The 17097-nt window shown below is 48.1% G+C and overlaps 2 protein-coding genes across 2 annotated transcripts in view; both read left to right on the top strand.

Annotated features, from left to right (window-relative positions):
• The first annotated feature begins 8928 nt into the window (after positions 1-8928).
• Positions 8929-10152, top strand: LOC119974358 (uncharacterized PPE family protein PPE16-like). The gene has a single exon (XM_038813128.1). The coding sequence runs from the start codon at positions 8929-8931 to the stop codon at positions 10150-10152; it is 1224 nt and encodes a 407-aa protein (XP_038669056.1).
• Positions 10153-10721: 569 nt separating this feature from the next.
• The window catches only part of LOC119975223 (RNA-binding protein 45-like), a 41408-nt gene continuing 35032 nt past the window's right edge, over positions 10722-17097 (top strand). Inside the window, exon 1 of the mRNA XM_038814849.1 lies at positions 10722-10792. The gene's annotated coding sequence lies outside the window, so the exon portion shown is untranslated. The remainder of the gene's footprint in view (positions 10793-17097) is intronic.

Here is a 17097-nt window from a genome sequence, read left to right as displayed (position 1 = left end):
TCAAGTCTGAGCTCATCTGAGGCAAAGTCACGGTGGGCTTTACAAATAATTCACTGTCTGATCTCCTACAAGTTAAAGGTGATCTTAGCCCAGATAAGACAGTCCAGCTGGTTCGATTATCTGAGCAACACAGGACCAAGGGGAGAGAACATTACTTGGGGCAGAATCCAATCCTCAGTCCACCATATCAGGTCACAGAAACGCAAGGACCACCCAACGTGAGGAAAGCGATTCCTGAAGAGCCCAGCAGATAGTCTTGCTCACTGATGTGGTGTGAAGGACCCTCATAGGAAAGATCAGTGTGCTGCGAGCACGGGCCAATGTCTTCCACTGTAACCAACAAGGACACTTTGGGTAAACTGCAAGTCAAACTCCAGTATCGCACAGACATCCCATAATCCGCAAGGTCAAGACCGAAAACCCTGAAGAGATACAGCCTTGCTTCTTTGGTGAACTTTCAATTCGGAATGCTGGCATCCTGGTCATTGAGGTTTGGTAACAAACAGATCTTTCAGCTGATGTATGTTGTCTGGAATTATCCGTTCTCTCTTCTGAGCACAGTCTGCATAGCCCTCGATCTCCTCCAGACAGCAGGGGCTGTCAAGAATCCCCTTGTCATTAGCCAGCCAAAACAGCACAGTCCTGATCCCCTCAAATACAAAAGAGTATTCAGACCCTGATTTCACCTGAATCTGTCTTCTCTTTCTGCGGAGCATGTTTATCTGTCATCATTCCTGGTCCCAGGAATGGTCAGACCAACCTCCCATAAACCAGATTACCACAGCACCTCCAATAGAAGTGGTACCAGAGAACGATCAACAGTCTGAGGAGCCTCTACCTCCAACTATGATGATGATCTAGTTGGCAGAGACAACCAGAAGGAATGCTGGAACATAGTGGCAGCCTGGCTAACCAATCACAAAAAGCTGTGGTCAGCATCTTACCCAATCTCTTCTTACCACAGGAACATCCTTCCTCAGCCTCTGAGATCTTCTCCATGGCCTTAATGTCCCACAAGAATTTAGCAAGAGTAACAGCAGCCATACACCACCAAACCACCAGATCAACCATTCCCCACCAAACCAGCCAGATCAACCATTCCCCACCAAACCAGCCAGATTAACCATTCCCCACCAAACCACCAGATCAACCATTCCCCACCAAACCAGCCAGATTAACCATTCCCCACCAAACCAGCCAGATTAACCATTCCCCACCAAACCACCAGATCAACCATTCCCCACCAAACCAGCCAGATTAACCATTCCCCACCAAACCACCAGATCAACCATTCCCCACCAAACCAGCCAGATTAACCATTCCCCACCAAACCAGCCAGATTAACCATTCCCCACCAAACCACCAGATCAACCATTACCCACCAAACCAGCCAGATTAACCATTCCCCAATAAACCAGCCAGATTAACCATTCCCCACCAAACCAGCCAGATTAACCATTCCCCACCAAACCACCAGATCAACCATTACCCACCAAACCAGCCAGATTAACCATTACCCACCAAACCAGCCAGATTAACCATTCCCCAATAAACCAGCTAGATTAACCATTCCCCACCAAACCAGCCAGATTAACCATTCCCCATCAAACCACCAGATCAACCATTACCCACCAAACCAGCCAGATTAACCATTCCCCACCAACCACCAGATCAACCATTCCCCACCAAACCACCAGATCAACCATTCCCCACCAAACCAGCCAGATCAACCATTCCCCACCAAACCAGCCAGATTAACCATTCCCCACCAAACCAGCCAGATCAACCATTCCCCACCAAACCACCAGATTAACCATTCCCCACCAAACCAGCCAGATCAACCATTCCCCACCAAACCACCAGATCAACCATTCCCCACCAAACCACCAGATCAACCATTCCCCACCAAACCACCAGATCAACCATTCCCCACCAAACCAGCCAGATCAACCATTCCCCACCAAACCACCAGATCAACCATTACCCACCAAACCAGCCAGATCAACCATTACCCACCAAACCAGCCAGATTAACCATTCCCCACCAAACCACCAGATCAACCATTCCCCACCAAACCAGCTAGATTAACCATTCCCCACCAAACCACCAGATCAACCATTCCCCACCAAACCAGCCAGATTAACCATTCCCCACCAAACCAGCCAGATCAACCATTACCCACCAAACCAGCCAGATCAACCATTCCCCACCAAACCAGCCAGATCAACCATTACCCACCAAACCAGCCAGATCAACCATTACCCACCAAACCAGCCAGATCAACCATTACCCACCAAACCAGCCAGATTAACGATTCCCCACCAAACCACCAGATCAACCATTCCCCACCAAACCAGCCAGATCAACCATTCCCCACCAAACCAGCCAGATTAACCATTCCCCACCAAACCAGCCAGATCAACCATTCCCCACCAAACCAGCCAGATTAACCATTCCCCACCAAACCAGCCAGATCAACCATTCCCCACCAAACCAGCTAGATTAACCATTCCCCACCAAACCAGCCAGATTAACCATTTGCTGAGCTTCTGCGCACCTCGCGCACCTGTCCTCTACCCCGAAGAACTTGCCCATCCTAGCCACTGTCATGTGTGCCCGGTGGACTACCTTAAATTGTATCAGGCTAAGCCTGGCACATGATGAGGAGGTATTAACCCTGCTTAGGGCATCCACCCATAGACCCGCCTCTATCTCTCCTCCCAGCTCGTCCTCCCACTTGCCCTTGAGCTCCTCCACCGGTGTTTCCTCCGTCTCCGAAAGCTCCTGGTAAATATCCGATACCTTCCCCTCTCCCACCCAGGTACTGGAAACTACTCTATCCTGTATCCCCCATGGCGGCAGCAGCGGAAAGGCCGGAATCGGCTTTCTCAGGAAGTCTCGCACCTGTAAATACCTAAACTCGTTCCCTGCTGGCAATTCAAATTTATCCTCCAAAGCTTTCAAGCTGGGAAAGCTCCCGTCTATAAATAGATCCCCCAGCCTTCTAATTCCTGCCCCCTGCCAACTCCAGTACCTGCCATCTAGCCTACCCGGTACAAACCTGTAGTTGTTATAAATCGGGATCCAAATCGATGCTCCCTCCACTCTCTTATATCTCCTCCACTGCCCCCAGATCCTCAGAGCCGCCACCATCACCGGACTTGTGGAGTATCCGGCTGGCGAGAACGGCAGAGGTGCCGTTACCAATGCTCCCAGACTGGTGTGTTTACTTGACGCCGCCTCCATCCGCTCCCATGCCGACCCCTCCCCCACTACCCACTTCCTAATCATGGCTATATTAGCCGCCCGGTAGAAATTGCAGAAGTTCGGCAGCGCCAACCCACCCTCCCCCCGACTGCGCTCCAGCAACACTTTCTTCACTCGCGGGGTTTTACTCTCCCACACAAAGCCCGAAATAATCTTATTCACCCGCTTGAAAAAGTCCTTGGGGATGAAGATGGGGAGGCACTGAAGGACAAACAGAAATCTGGGGCGGACCGTCATTTTCACGGTCTGTACCCTCCCCACCAGTGACAGCGGGAGCATGTCCCATCTCTTAAAGTCCCCTTCCATTTGTTCTACCAACCGGGATAGGTTTAACTTGTGCAGTGCCTCCCATTCCCGGGCCACCTGGATTCCCAGATATCGAAAGCTCTTCCCTACCATTCTAAGCGGCAGCTCTCCCAGTCTCTTCTCCTGTCCTCTTGTCTGGATCGCAAACATCTCGCTTTTCCCCATGTTCAATTTATACCCCGAAAAATTGCCAAATTCCCCCAAGATTCGCATTACTTCCCCCAGACCCTCCAGCGGGTCTGAAATAGACAAGAGAAGGTCAACTGTGTCGAGCGAGACCCTGTGCTCCACACACACAGCCCCCCCCCCCCCCCCCCCCCCGAAGTAGCCCTTTCTGGTTCCTAGAGGCGCTTAACGCCATGGCCAATGGCTCTATGGCCAGAGCAAACAGTAACGGGGAGAGGGGGCACCCTTGCCTCGTCCCTCGGTGTAGTTTAAAATACCCCAACTTCAGCCGGTTCATACGCACACTCACTACTGGTGCCTGATAGAGCAACCGCACCCAGTCAATAAAGCCCTCACCAAACACAAACCTTCCCCGCGCCTCCCACAGGTAATTCCACTCCACCCGATCAAAAGCCTTCTCCGCATCCATCGCTACCACCACCTCCGCCTCCTCTCCTTCTGAGGCCATCATAATAACAGTTAGAAGTCTTCGAACATTGGCCTTGAGTTGCCTGCCCTTACCAAATCCCGTCTGGTCTTCCCCTATCACCCCCGGGACACAGTCCTCTATCCTTGCTGTATCTTAGCCAGCAGTTTGACATCCACATTCCGTAGAGAAATCAGCCTGTATGACCCGCATTGCTCCGGATTCTTCTCCCGTTTCAGGATCAATGAAATCAAGGCCTGCAACATTGTTGAGGAGAGGACTCCCTTCTCTCTTGCTTCATTAAATGTCCTCACCAGCAGTGGACTCAATATCTGTGAAAACGTCTTATAGAATTCCACCGGTTAGCCGTCAGACCCCGGGGCCTTGCCCGACAGGAGACCACAGACCTGTTGGCACCAGTGAGACAGATGGATTGGGACTCGCTTTGATTGGCTGGTGACCAATGAATTGGCCCAAAAGGCTGTACTCTGCCTGGTAACAGGTGGTAATTGCATTACATCCCAGTGGAATGCTTTTCTGAGTCCCAGAGTTTTAGTTTTGATCCTGGCAGCTCAAAGGAAGGTCCTGCTACTCTCCTCCGAATCTCTTTCCAGAAAGCTGGGCCTTCAGCTCGAGGGTCACATCCAGACCAAGATCTTTCTGTGTAGACACTTTATTTTACATCAGACCTTGCCTTTAGCTCGTAGTTTGACTTCAAGCCTTTGCAGTCTCAATAGAATGACACCCAGTCTGACTGGCGAGAGAATCAGCCCTCACAGTGGGTTTATGGAGGGGATTCATTCGATCTTTTTGGAAAGAGTTTGTTAAATTCCTCCATCCAGGCTGCAGAATCAAAAGTGAAACCAAACTGGAACCTCGTAACTTTGATAACATTTTAGTGGGATCAGATCCAATCAACGGCTGTTACCGGGCAGAGTACAGCCTTTTGGGCCAATTCATTTGCCACCAGCCAAATCAGTAAAACCGAGTCATCGCTGATGTTAGCCAGTCTAAAACAGCACCACCTTCTGGAACCTTCTATTTGAATTAAAGCCACAGGTGTCTGAAAGACACATGACCACAAATCATCCATTGATCAAAAATGCAATGGCAAAAGCCAAAGAAAGGGTAAATAAGGGAATAAACGCGAAGGACCCTTACATACCCCCCCCCCCCTCGCTCAAAAGAATGAAACTTCAGAGCATGGATGTTTCATTATGAGGTATGCAAGCCATAAATCACAAATACATATCCTTCTGCAGCTTCCCTACCCAATCGCTACATTGGTAACTTGGCCATCTTTAAACATGTGACAGAGCATCCACAAACACATTATCATTTCCAGGAATATGTACTAGGGGCTGGTTTAACTCAGGGCTACATCGCTGGCTTTTAAAGCAGACCAAGGCAGGCCAGCAGCACGGTTCAATTCCCGTACCAGCCTCCCCGAACAGGCGCCGGAATGTGGCGACTAGGGGCTTTTCACAGTAACTTCATTTGAAGCCTACTTGTGACAATAAGCGATTTTCATTTCATTTCAATTTTAACATTGAACTGTTGTAATGATAATCTGCAACTAAATAATCTTGTATTACAGATCTTAAACGTCTCTATAAACACAAGCAGATTATGGTCTGGAGAGGTGAGGGGCAGCAGCAATGGTTCATCGTCCAACATGGCTCCCAAACTCTACTTGGTGTTCTGTGGACCACACTGTTTTTGCTCTTGTTTGTGCAACATGCCCAACATGCACTGTATTTCCATCTCTAACTGAGCCAGTTTCTGTGGTTTTAGTCGAGACAGCTGTGGCTTTAGTGGTTCAGAATTTATCATGTCAAATCATGAGTATCTAACAGAGTTCCCCCTGTTTTTTTCCCTACAACTCCATCTCCACTATTTCTGTCTCTCGCATAATGCAATCAGTCTTTTCTGATTGTCCAATTAATATTTAACCAAATTTTGAGGATCTCCTGCAACTAAACTGCAAGTAGTCTTGTCAATGCTGAGAGAAATATTGGGTTCATGTTTAACCAAAAAAACACACTTCATCCCGTCCAGGTTTACATTCTCTCTTGTCCTTCACATGTCTACCTTCAGCAACAAGTGCTGCTGAGGGTTCAATCCTCTCTGACTTGGTTGACTGAGTTCTCAAAATCTGGTTCGTTACCAGTGCCATTTGATATGTGATCAACTTCTTTCCACATTTTTTTATTTGAGTATTTGAGTCCTTAAATTCCAAACCTTTTGTCCGTATGCATCAGGAACCAATTCATATGCACCCAGAATAACCTTTTTGTAAGCTCGTCATAATCCTGAAACACCCGCTCTGACAGGGTAGCATTAACCTCTTGTTCCTGCCTGGTCAGTTTACTCTGCGTGGGTAATGTCCACTTTTCTCCTTGGCCACTCCATTCGGGTCTCCATTTTCTCAACAGCCTGAAAAAAGACGGGCTGGTTTAGCACAGCGGGCTAAACAGCTGGCTTGCAATGCAGAACAAGGCCAGCAGCGCGGGTTCAATTCCCGTACCGGCCTCCCCGAACAGGCACTGGAATGTGGCGACTAGGGGCTTTTCACAGTAACTTCATTGAAGCCTACTTGTGACAATAAGCGATTATTATTATTATTTATTTTTAAAAATTTAGATTACCTAATTATTTTTTCTAATTCAGGGACATTTTAGCGTTACCAATCCACCTACCCTGCACATTTTTGGGTTGTGGAGGTGAAACCCACGCAGACACGGGGAGAATGTGCAAACTCCACACGGACAGTGACCCAGAGCCAGGATCGAACCTGGGACCTCAGCGCCGTGAGGCAGCAATGCTAACCACTAGGCCACCGTGCTGCCCTAGCGATTATTATTAAATGGTTTCCAACTCCTTCTCTTTGCATTTTAGGGGGGCCTGTATAAATTTAAACATATCGCCCCGGGGTTCCATACTAGAATTGGTCTCGCCTCTCGTTTCTGGCAACTTCCCACTAATTTCCAGCACCTACATCCGGAACTCTCTCTCCTTTTGCTTTTTCCTCTCTGTAGTTCCAGCTTCTGCACCCCCAATTTCTTTTTCTCTTTCCTTTTTTTTAAATTTAAATTTTTCTGATGAAGGGACAATTTAGCATGGCCAATCCACCTATCCTGCACATCTTTGGGTTGTGGGTGTGAGACCCACGCAGACAGGGGGAGAATGTGCAAACTCCACACGGACAGTGCAAACCTGGTCGCGCAGGTGGAATGTAATATTCCGCACAGCATCCAGGGAACGGGAATTCTCGTCTTTCCCATGCTGTTTGCGGAGTATGAGCTCCCTCACTAGGGGCGGGGTATCTCAATTACCCAGTGTATATAAGGTCGGCCAGCAAGGCACTGGCCAGATAGAATCCAGTAGGGGTCGACCGGGAAGTGTCGTTTGTAAATAAAACATTATTTTTACTTGGTGTGGACTCCTGTCCCCTTATTAAACTGGCGACGAGGAGGAAACTGGTTTTCTGTCAACGTTGCAACCTTCTCAGCTGAACCTTCTGGAAACAGGTTTAGAGGTCTTTGATTCGCCGTGCCTCTATTTGGGCATTTAGGGTTGCCCTAACCCTAATTTGATGCTGGTGTTGGAGACTGGAACCGATACGCTAAACGGGTGCGTTATTTCTTCCGGGTCAAAAATATGATGGAGAGCGAGTGCCAGACAGTCATACTGTTGATGGCTTGTGGACCGCATATGTTTGGGATGATCCGGAGTGTAACGTACCCAGCAGGGTTTTGTGAGCATGGAAGTGTTTTGTCTGATATACTCCGTGATCGGTCTGCAGTCTCCATAATATGGAAACTCAGAGAAAGCTTTAGGGTGAAGTCTCCCTAGGTTTTCAGCAGGCGCTGCCGATCTCCCTGTCCCAAGAAAGTGCGGAATGCAGCATCTGAGAGATACAAGGAATGGAGGTGAACGTTTTGGGATGTTGTTCCTCACGTAGTATCCTCGCGGTTTGGACTGAACGCCTTAGTGACTCTGGCTTCTGGGGGAAGAGCCAGCTACCGGTATGTACAATGTCCCCAAACCCGGCTGAAGGCAATTCAGGCCTGTGTGCTACATGTGGATCCTGGCCTAGAACTACCTGTCGGCAGCAGGAAGGCCAGTGCTTCAGATGCCACGGTCAACGCAAGTGTCAGCCTTGGGGCCGGCCTTTGCATCTGGATGACCAGAAGAGACAGAGGATGAGGCTGAGATGCAGCTGGACTGTTTGGCAGCGCCCTGTGTGGCCCCTAGTCACATTCTGATACAGGTGAATGGTCTTATCCTCCAAATGGAGCTGGATATGGGAGCGGCCATTTCTATCGTGGTGCAGAGCACTTTTGATCTTACCAAACAAGGAGAGCATTCTTTGTCTTTGCTGACATGGCAGCCACGGCATGTGGCCGTTTATACCCGAGAACAACTGAATATTGTGGGGTCCACCCTCACTCCAGTGATTTATGGGTGCCGGACTGTGCACCTTCCTCTCATTGATGTGCAAGGAACCGCCCTGGCCTGTTGGGTCACCAGCTCCAGTTGGATCAGCAGCATTTCCTCCAAATGGGATCTGGCGGTTTGTGGATGGTACGGAGCAAATTCCCGGAGGTTTTCCTTGGGCACCATTCAAGGCGACATGGCCAAATCCAGGTGGCTCTTCCTGCCCTTATCAAATGTTGGGAGTTGGTTTTATGGAAAATCTTAAATCAGCAGAATGAGAGTCAGAGTGTGGCCAGAATGAAAATTGCACGGAGAACATTGGCATGGAGAACATTGGCATGGAGAATATTGGCATGGAGAACATTGGCATGGTGAATATTGGCATGGAGAATATTGGCATGGAGAATATTGGCATGGAGAACATTGGCATGGTGAATATTGGCATGGAGAATATTGGCATGGAGAATATTGGCATGGCGAATATTGGCATGGAGAACATTGGCATGGAGAATATTGGCATGGAGAATATTGGCATGGAGAATATTGGCATGGAGAATATTGGCATGGAGAACATTGGCATGGAGAACATTGGCATGGAGAATATTGGCATGGAGAATATTGGCATGGAGAATATTGGCATGGAGAATATTGGCATGGAGAACATTGGCATGGAGAACTTTGGCATGGAGAATATTGGCATGGAGAACATTGGCATGGAGAATATTGGCATGGAGAATATTGGCATGGAGAACATTGGCATGGAGAATATTGGCATGGAGAATATTGGCATGGAGAATATTGGCATGGAGAATATTGGCATGGAGAACATTGGCATGGAGAATATTGGCATGGAGAATATTGGCATGGAGAATATTGGCATGGAGAGCATTGGCATGGAGAGCATTGGCATGGAGAGCATTGGCATGGAGAGCATTGGCATGGAGAACATTGGCATGGAGAATATTGGCATGGAGAATATTGACATGGAGAACATTGGCATGGTGAATATTGGCATGGAGAATATTGGCATGGTGAATATTGGCACGGAGAATATTGGCATGGAGAACATTGGCATGGTGAATATTGGCATGGAGAATATTGGCATGGAGAATATTGGCATGGTGAATATTGGCATGGAGAATATTGGCATGGTGAATATTGGCACGGAGAATATTGGCATGGTGAATATTGGCATGGAGAATATTGGCATGGTGAATATTGGCACGGAGAATATTGTCATGGAGAACATTGGCATGGTGAATATTGGCATGGTGAATATTGGCACGGAGAATATTGGCATGGAGAACATTGGCATGGTGAATATTGGCATGGAGAATATTGGCATGGAGAATATTGGCATGGTGAATATTGGCATGGAGAACATTGGCATGGTGAATATTGGCATGGAGAACATTGGCATGGAGAATATTGGCATGGTGAATATTGGCATGGAGAACATTGGCATGGTGAACATTGGCATGGAGAACATTGCATCAAATTTCACGAAACCTTCCAACTATTCCACTGTCAACAAAGGCAGTGGCTGATGTGCTCTGCCCGCTGCATTGTGGGATTTGTAGTTCGGGGTGGGGTTCCCGCTGCATTGTGGGATTTGTAATTCGGGTGGGGTTCCCGCTGCATTGTGGGATTTGTAGTTCGGGATGTGGTTCCCGCTGCATTGTGGGATTTCTAGTTCGGGTGGGGTTCCCGCTGCGTTGTGGGATTTGTAGTTCGGGGTGGGTTTCCGCTGCATTGTGGGATTTGTAGTTCAGGTGGGGTTCCCGCTGAATTGAGGGATTTGTAGTTGGGGGTGGGGTTTCCGGTGCATTGTGGGATTTATAGTTCGGGGCTGGGTTCCCGCTGCATTGTGGAATTTGTAGTTCCGGTGGGGTCCCCGCTGCATTGTGGGTTTTGTAGTTACGGTGGGGTTCCCGCCACTTTCCCAATGCGGGGCTCCAGCGGAAAAGTCTACAACTCCCCCCGCGAGTTAGGCCAAACTCTCCCAATGGAACATTTACAAATATAAGATTAATAAACTGCATCAAATTTCACGAAACCTTCCAACTTTGAAAAGATAAATACATTTCCCGTATGTGATAACATTCTGACCGGAAGCCGCCGCTTCGCCTCCCGCCTCGTGCGTCACGTGGCTCCTAATAACCGTTAGATTCAAACCTCAGAGAGAGGGTGAGGGGGGGGGGAAGGGAGGGGGGGGTGGAGGGAGGGGGGGAAGGGGGGTGGGGGGAGGGAGGGGGAAGGGGGGTGAGGGGAGGGTGGGGGAGGGGGAAGGGGGGGGGTGGGGGGGAGCGGGGGAAGGGGGGGTGGGGGGGAGCGGGGAAGGGGGGGTGGGGAGGGAGGGGGGAAGGGGGGGTGAGGGATGGAGGGAGCGGAGGGGATAGGAGGGGGTGAGGTGGGGGAGGGAGGGGGAGAGGGAGAGGGCGGGGGTGAGGGAGAGGGCGGGGGTGAGGGAGGGGGAGGGTCTAAGGTAGGGGGGGTGAGGGATGGAGGGAGCGGAGGGGCTAGGAGGAGGGGGTGAGGTGGGGGAGGGAGGCGGTGAGGTGTGAGGGGGGGTGTGGGGGAGGGGAGGGTGTAAGGTAGGGGGTGGGGGTGGTGGGAGGGAGGGGTAAGGGAGTGGGGTGGAGGGAGGAGAGGGTGTAAGGGTGGGGGGAGGGTTGGAGGGGGGCTGGGGGAGATGAGTGGGGGGTGAGGGATGGAGGGAGGGGATAGGAGGAGGGGAGGAGAAGATGAGGGGAGGAGGTGAGTGAGGGATGGAGGGAGCGGAGGGGATAGGAGGAGGAGGGGAGAAGAAGATGAGGGGAGGAGGTGAGTGGGGGTGTGAGGGATGGAGGGAGCGGAGGGGATAGGAGGAGGAGGGGAGGAGAAGATGAGGGGAGGAGGTGAGTGGAAGGGGTTCAGTGGGAGTGGTTGAGGGGCACGATATTGGGCAGGTGCCCGGGTGCGCTGCCCAAGGTCAGGATTTGGGGCGGTCATTCCTATGAAAAGTGGGGGATGGGTGCAGGGCAGGTAAGTGCGGCCTCTGCGAGGGTGGGTGTCCTGGAAGGGGGTCTGAGGAGGGGAGCCCTCAGGGATCCCATAGCGGAGTGTCCTGACTTGGGGGGGGGGGTAATGCCCTTGTGTGTCTGAGGTGAAATTTCCCTTGGGTGCGGGGGGGGGGGGGGGGGGGGCCTGAACTAATTTAGAGATCAGGGCCCCGATCTCTTGAGGAGCTGTTCTGGCTAGCAAGTTCAATGTGCTTCCTTAGAAAGCACCTTCCAAACTCATGATCGCTGCCACCAAGAAGGACAAGGGCTATGTTGCCATATCTTCACTGTCAGTGGCTCAAACTCCGAGAACTCCCGCCATGATAGCACTGCGGTGTACCCGCAGCACATGGAAGGCAACTCACCAACATCTTCCCAAGGGCAACATGGCCGTAAAATCCTGCCCAGGGAGAAAGATAGATGTAAACAGAGCCATAAGGAGAATGATGACAGAGAACAACAGGTTAAAGTCCAACAGGTTTATTTGGAATCACGAGCTATCGAAGCGTAGCTCCTTCATCACTCATCTGTTTGACTTTAACCTGGCATTGTAAGACATCTTCCCACCCCAGTCCAACGCCGACATCTCCACATAATGATGAACAGAGAGGCAGAGTAAGAGTGGCCAATAGATAGAGAGTCAGACAGACAGACATGGACGGAGAGACAGCCTGGCAAAATAAAATAATTGCAGCATAGGTTAAACAAAATTTTGTTAACAAAGAGATGAGGTAGTTTTTTAATGTTACGATCTGGAATGCATTGCCAGTGGAAGTAGATTCAATAGTAACTTTCAAAAGGGAGTTAGATAAGTAGTTGAAGGTGTCATGTCAGTGTGCCTTTAAGAAAGGTTTGTGTGGGTGGAGCTGAGCTGTGGCTGTGTGAGCTGTTTCTGGTTTCACTTTTTTTGATTTGACTGCTGTGGACTCGGACAGGAGAAATAAGTGTTTTGGCCTGTCTCGTTTCATTTTAAATATCTGTTCCAGTAAAAATCACCTTGGTGGTTGAGGTGGGTTAAGATATAGTTTGCTTTCCAGAAGGGCTTACACCTGCTGGTGAGACGGGGTCAGAATATCAGGGAAAGTCAATCTTATTCAAGTGAGAATGCAGAGTGCATTTCTGGGAATTTATTTTTGAATTGGAACAGTTAAGGGGAAATTCATTAAGTGTTACACATAGATTAATTTAGCTGTGGGGTGTCTTTATGTTTGTAATTGATAAAAATTCTTGCTGTGTGTTTATATAAATGTTAACTAAGTTTGGAATAAAGCTTATTTTGATTAAAGTGTCCAGTAAGACTGTTGAATAACACCTGGCAGGTAGACTCTTGTGCTCACCCAAGCCAGATTCAACATAAAAAGTTATAGGTCAGGTGAACTCCATAATACACTGTGGAGTTGTAAACCCTGGCCCATAACAAAATTGGGGGCTCGTGGGATAAAAGTCTATCTTTCGTGATTGGGTTGGCTTAGTGAACTTAAAGTGAGGGGTGAGCATATTTGTGTTTGCTTTTCAAGTGTTGTCTTCAAGTTTAAATAGGGAGTGTGTTGTGGCAATGGCTCTTTCAGAGGCTCAGAAGTTTGTGAGGGTGGAGAAGGTACCTTACAAACGGAGACTAAAAAAGGCTTTTAGATTTGGCAAAAACATTGCAGTTAACATTGCCTGACAAAATAAGAAAAGAAGAGGTCATTGCGGTGGCAGCTGAGCATTTAAAAGAGACACAGTCAGAATCAGTGGAAATGGCAAGAATTCAATTACAGATCAAGCAGCTTGAACCTGACAAAGAATTAAAGCAGCTTGAATTCGAAATGAGGGGAAAAGAAAGAATAGTCCTAGCAGTACAAAATGCGAGAGAAAGGGAGGTACAGATCAGGGAAAAAGAAAAGGAGAGAGAGCAAAGAGAAAAGGAACGAATAGCCCCAGCAGAACAAAATACGAGAGGTCCTGAGTTCAAATCACAGACGAATCCCCAATTTTGTTATGGGCCAGGGTTTTTAAAACTCCAAAGTGTACTATGAAGTTCACCTGACCCATAACTTTTTATGTTGAATTTGGCTAGGGTGAGCACAAACCTCATTAACACTACACGCTGTATGCTTCATCCGATGCCGTTGCTTATGTAGTTACATTGTGTACCTTGTGTTGCCCTATTATGTATTTTCTTTTATTCCCTTTTCTTCCCATGTACTTAATGATCTGTTGAGCTGCTCGCAGAAAAATGCTTTTCACTGTACCTCGGTACACGTGACAATAAACAAATCAAATCCAAATCCACAAGAGCCCACCTGTCAGGTGTGATTCAACAATCTTCCTAAACATTTTAATCAAAATAAGCTTTAGTCTAAGAACTTAGTTAACATTTATAGAAACACACAATATTTTTTATTAATTACAAACATTACACCCCACAGCTACAATAATCTATGTATGACACTTAATTAATTCCCCCTTAACTGTTCCAATTCAAAAAACAAAATCCCATAAACCCAAAACCCCTTTTCAAGGGCATAGAACAGTACAGCACAGAACAGGCCCTTTGGCCTTTGATGTTGTACCGAGCCATGGCCAATCCACCTACCCTGCATATCCCCGGGTTGTGGGTGCGAAACCCACGCAAACACAGGGAGAATGTGCAAACTTCACACAGACAGTGACCCAGCACTCTGCATTCTCCATTGAATAAGACTGGCTTTCCCTGAGATTCTGATGCCATCTCATCAGCAGGTTTAAACCCTTCCAGAGAGTAAACTATATATTAAAATCCACCACCAAAGTGATTTTACTAGAACAGATATTTAAAACGATACGCAGCACAGGCCCTTCGGCCCTCGATGTTGCGCCGACCTGTGAAAGCCCATCTACACTATTCCCTTATCGTCCATATGCCTATCCAATGACCATTTGAATGCCCTTAGTGTTATAGATATAATGTTAGTGAATAGGGAGAGAGCAGTTGAACACGTGGCTACAGGGATGGTGCAGGAGGGAGGGTTTCAGATACCTGGATAACTGGGGCTCATTCTGGGGTAGGTGAGACCGCTACAAACGGGATGGTCTACACCTGGACCAGAGGGGTACCAATATCCTGGGGGGAAAACTTGCTAATGCTCTTCGGGAGGGTTTAAACTAATTCAGCAGTGGGTTGGGAACCTGAACCTGAACTTCCAGTATACAGGAGGTTGAGAGTAGTGAGGTCATGAGTAAGGTTTCAAGGTTGCAGGAGTGTACCAGCAGGCAGGAAGGTGGTTTAAAATGTGTCTACTTCAACACCAGGAGCATCCGGAATAAGGTGGGTAAACTTGCAGCATGGGTTGGTACCTGGGACTTCGTGTTGTGGCCATTTCGGAGACATGGATAGAGCAGGGACAGGAATGGTTGTTGCAGGTTCCAGGGTTTAGATATTTCAGTAAGTTCAGGTAAGGTGGTAAAAGAGGGGGAGGGGTGGCATTGTTAGTCAAGGACAGTATTACAGCGGCAGAAAGGACGTTTGATGAGGACTTGTCTACTGAGGTAGTATGGGCTGAGTTTAGAAACAGGAAAGGAGAGGTCACCCTGTTAGGGGTTTTCTATAGGCCTCCGAAAAGTTCCAGAGATGTAGAGGAAAGGACGGCAAAGATGATTCTGGATAGAAGTGAAAGTAACAGGGTAGTTGTTATGGGGGACTTTAACTTTCCAAATATTGACTGGAAACGCTATAGATCGAGTACTTTAGATGGGTCCGTTTTTGTCCAATATGTGCAGGAGGGTTTCCTGACACAGTATGTAGATAGACCAACAAGAGGCAAGGCCGTATTGGATTTGGTACTGGGTAATGAACCAGGACAGGTGCTAGATTTGGAGGTAGGTGAGCACTTTGGTGATAGTGACCACAATTCAGTTACGTTTACTTTAGCGATAGAAAGGAATAGGTATATACCGCAGGGCTAGAGTTAAACTTGGGGGAAAGGCAATTATGATGCGATGAGGCAATAGGATGCATAGGATGGGGAAGGAAACTGCAGGGGATGGGCACAATTGAAATGTGGAGCTTGTTGAAGGAACAGCTTCTGCGTGTGCTTGATAAATATGTACCTGTCAGGCAGGGAGGAAGTGGTCGAGTGAGGGAACCATGGTTTACAAAAGTAGTTGAATCACTTGTCAGGAGGAAGAAGGAGGCTTATGTAAAGATGAGACGTGAAGGTTCAGTTGGGGTGCTCGAGAGTTACAAGTTAGCAAGGAAGGACCTAACGAGAGAGCTAAGAAGAGCCAGGAGGGGACATGAGAAGTCTTTGGCAGGTAGGATCAAGGATAACCCTAAAGCTTTCTATGGGTATGTCAGGAATAAAAGAATGACTAGGGTAAGAGTAGGGCCAGTCAAGGACAGTAATGGGAAGTTGTGCGTGGAGTCCGAGGAGATAGGAGAGGTGCTAAATGAATATTTTTCGTCAGTATTCACACAGGAAAAAGACAATGTTGTCAAGGAGAATACTGAGATACAGGCTACTAGACTAGAAGGGCTTGAGGTTCATAAGGAGGAGGTGTTAGCAATTCTGGAAAGTGTGAAAATAGATAAGTCCCCTGGGCTGGATGGGATTTATCCTAGGATTCTCTGGGAAGCTAGGGAAGAGATTGCTGAGCCTTTGGCTTTGATCTTTATGTCATCATTGTCTACAGGAATAGTGCCAGAAGACTGGAGGATAGGAGATTTACCAGGATGTTGCCTGGTATGGAGGGAAGATCTTATGAGGAAAGGCTGAGGGACTTAAGGCTGTTTTCATTGGAGAGAAGAAGGTTAAGAGGTGACTTAATTGAGGCATACAAGGTGATCAGAGGATTAGATTGGGTGGACTGTGAGAGCTTTTTTCCTCGGATGGTGATGTCTAGCACGAGGGGACACAGCTTTAAATTAAGGGGAGATAGATATAGGACAGATGTCTAAGGTAGGTTCTTTACTCAGAGAGTAGTAAGGGCGTGGAATGCCCTGCCTGCAACAGTAGTGGACTCACCAACATTAAGGGCATTTAAATGGTCATTGGATAAACATATGGATGATAAGGGAATAGTGTAGATGGGCTTTAGAGGGGTTTCACAGGTCGGCGCAACATCGAGGGCCGAAGGGCCTGTATTGCGCTGTAATGTTCTATGTTCCTGTCCGAGTCCACAGCAGTCAAATCAAAAATATTGAAACCAAAAACAGCTCACACAGCTCAGCTCTACCCACACAATGACATCACTGAAGCCATGTGATGAGACAAAAACTTTTCTTAAAGTGACACTCACATGACAAAGGGAAATCTAATGATAGGGTTCCAGGGACCGAACAGGACTAGTACAACTCTTTCAAAGATTTGGCACAGACAGAGTGGGTTGAATGGTCTCCTCCAGAGCTGTATCATTCTGTACAAATTCCTAATCCTCCATAGTAACATTTTATTCTGAATTTTGAGTACAGTATTACTGACACAAAAGGTG

This window comes from Scyliorhinus canicula, chromosome 12 (assembly GCF_902713615.1).
Source record: "Scyliorhinus canicula chromosome 12, sScyCan1.1, whole genome shotgun sequence".
Taxonomy (NCBI): Eukaryota; Metazoa; Chordata; class Chondrichthyes; order Carcharhiniformes; family Scyliorhinidae; genus Scyliorhinus; species Scyliorhinus canicula.
Note: the sequence above shows the minus strand (reverse complement) of the source record. Positions and strands in the feature narration are given on the sequence as shown.

Excerpts from the sequence above, each read along its gene's own strand:
- LOC119974358 (XM_038813128.1), top strand. The coding sequence starts at position 8,929 with ATGGAGAACATTGGCATGGAGAATATTGGCATGGAGAACATTGGCATG.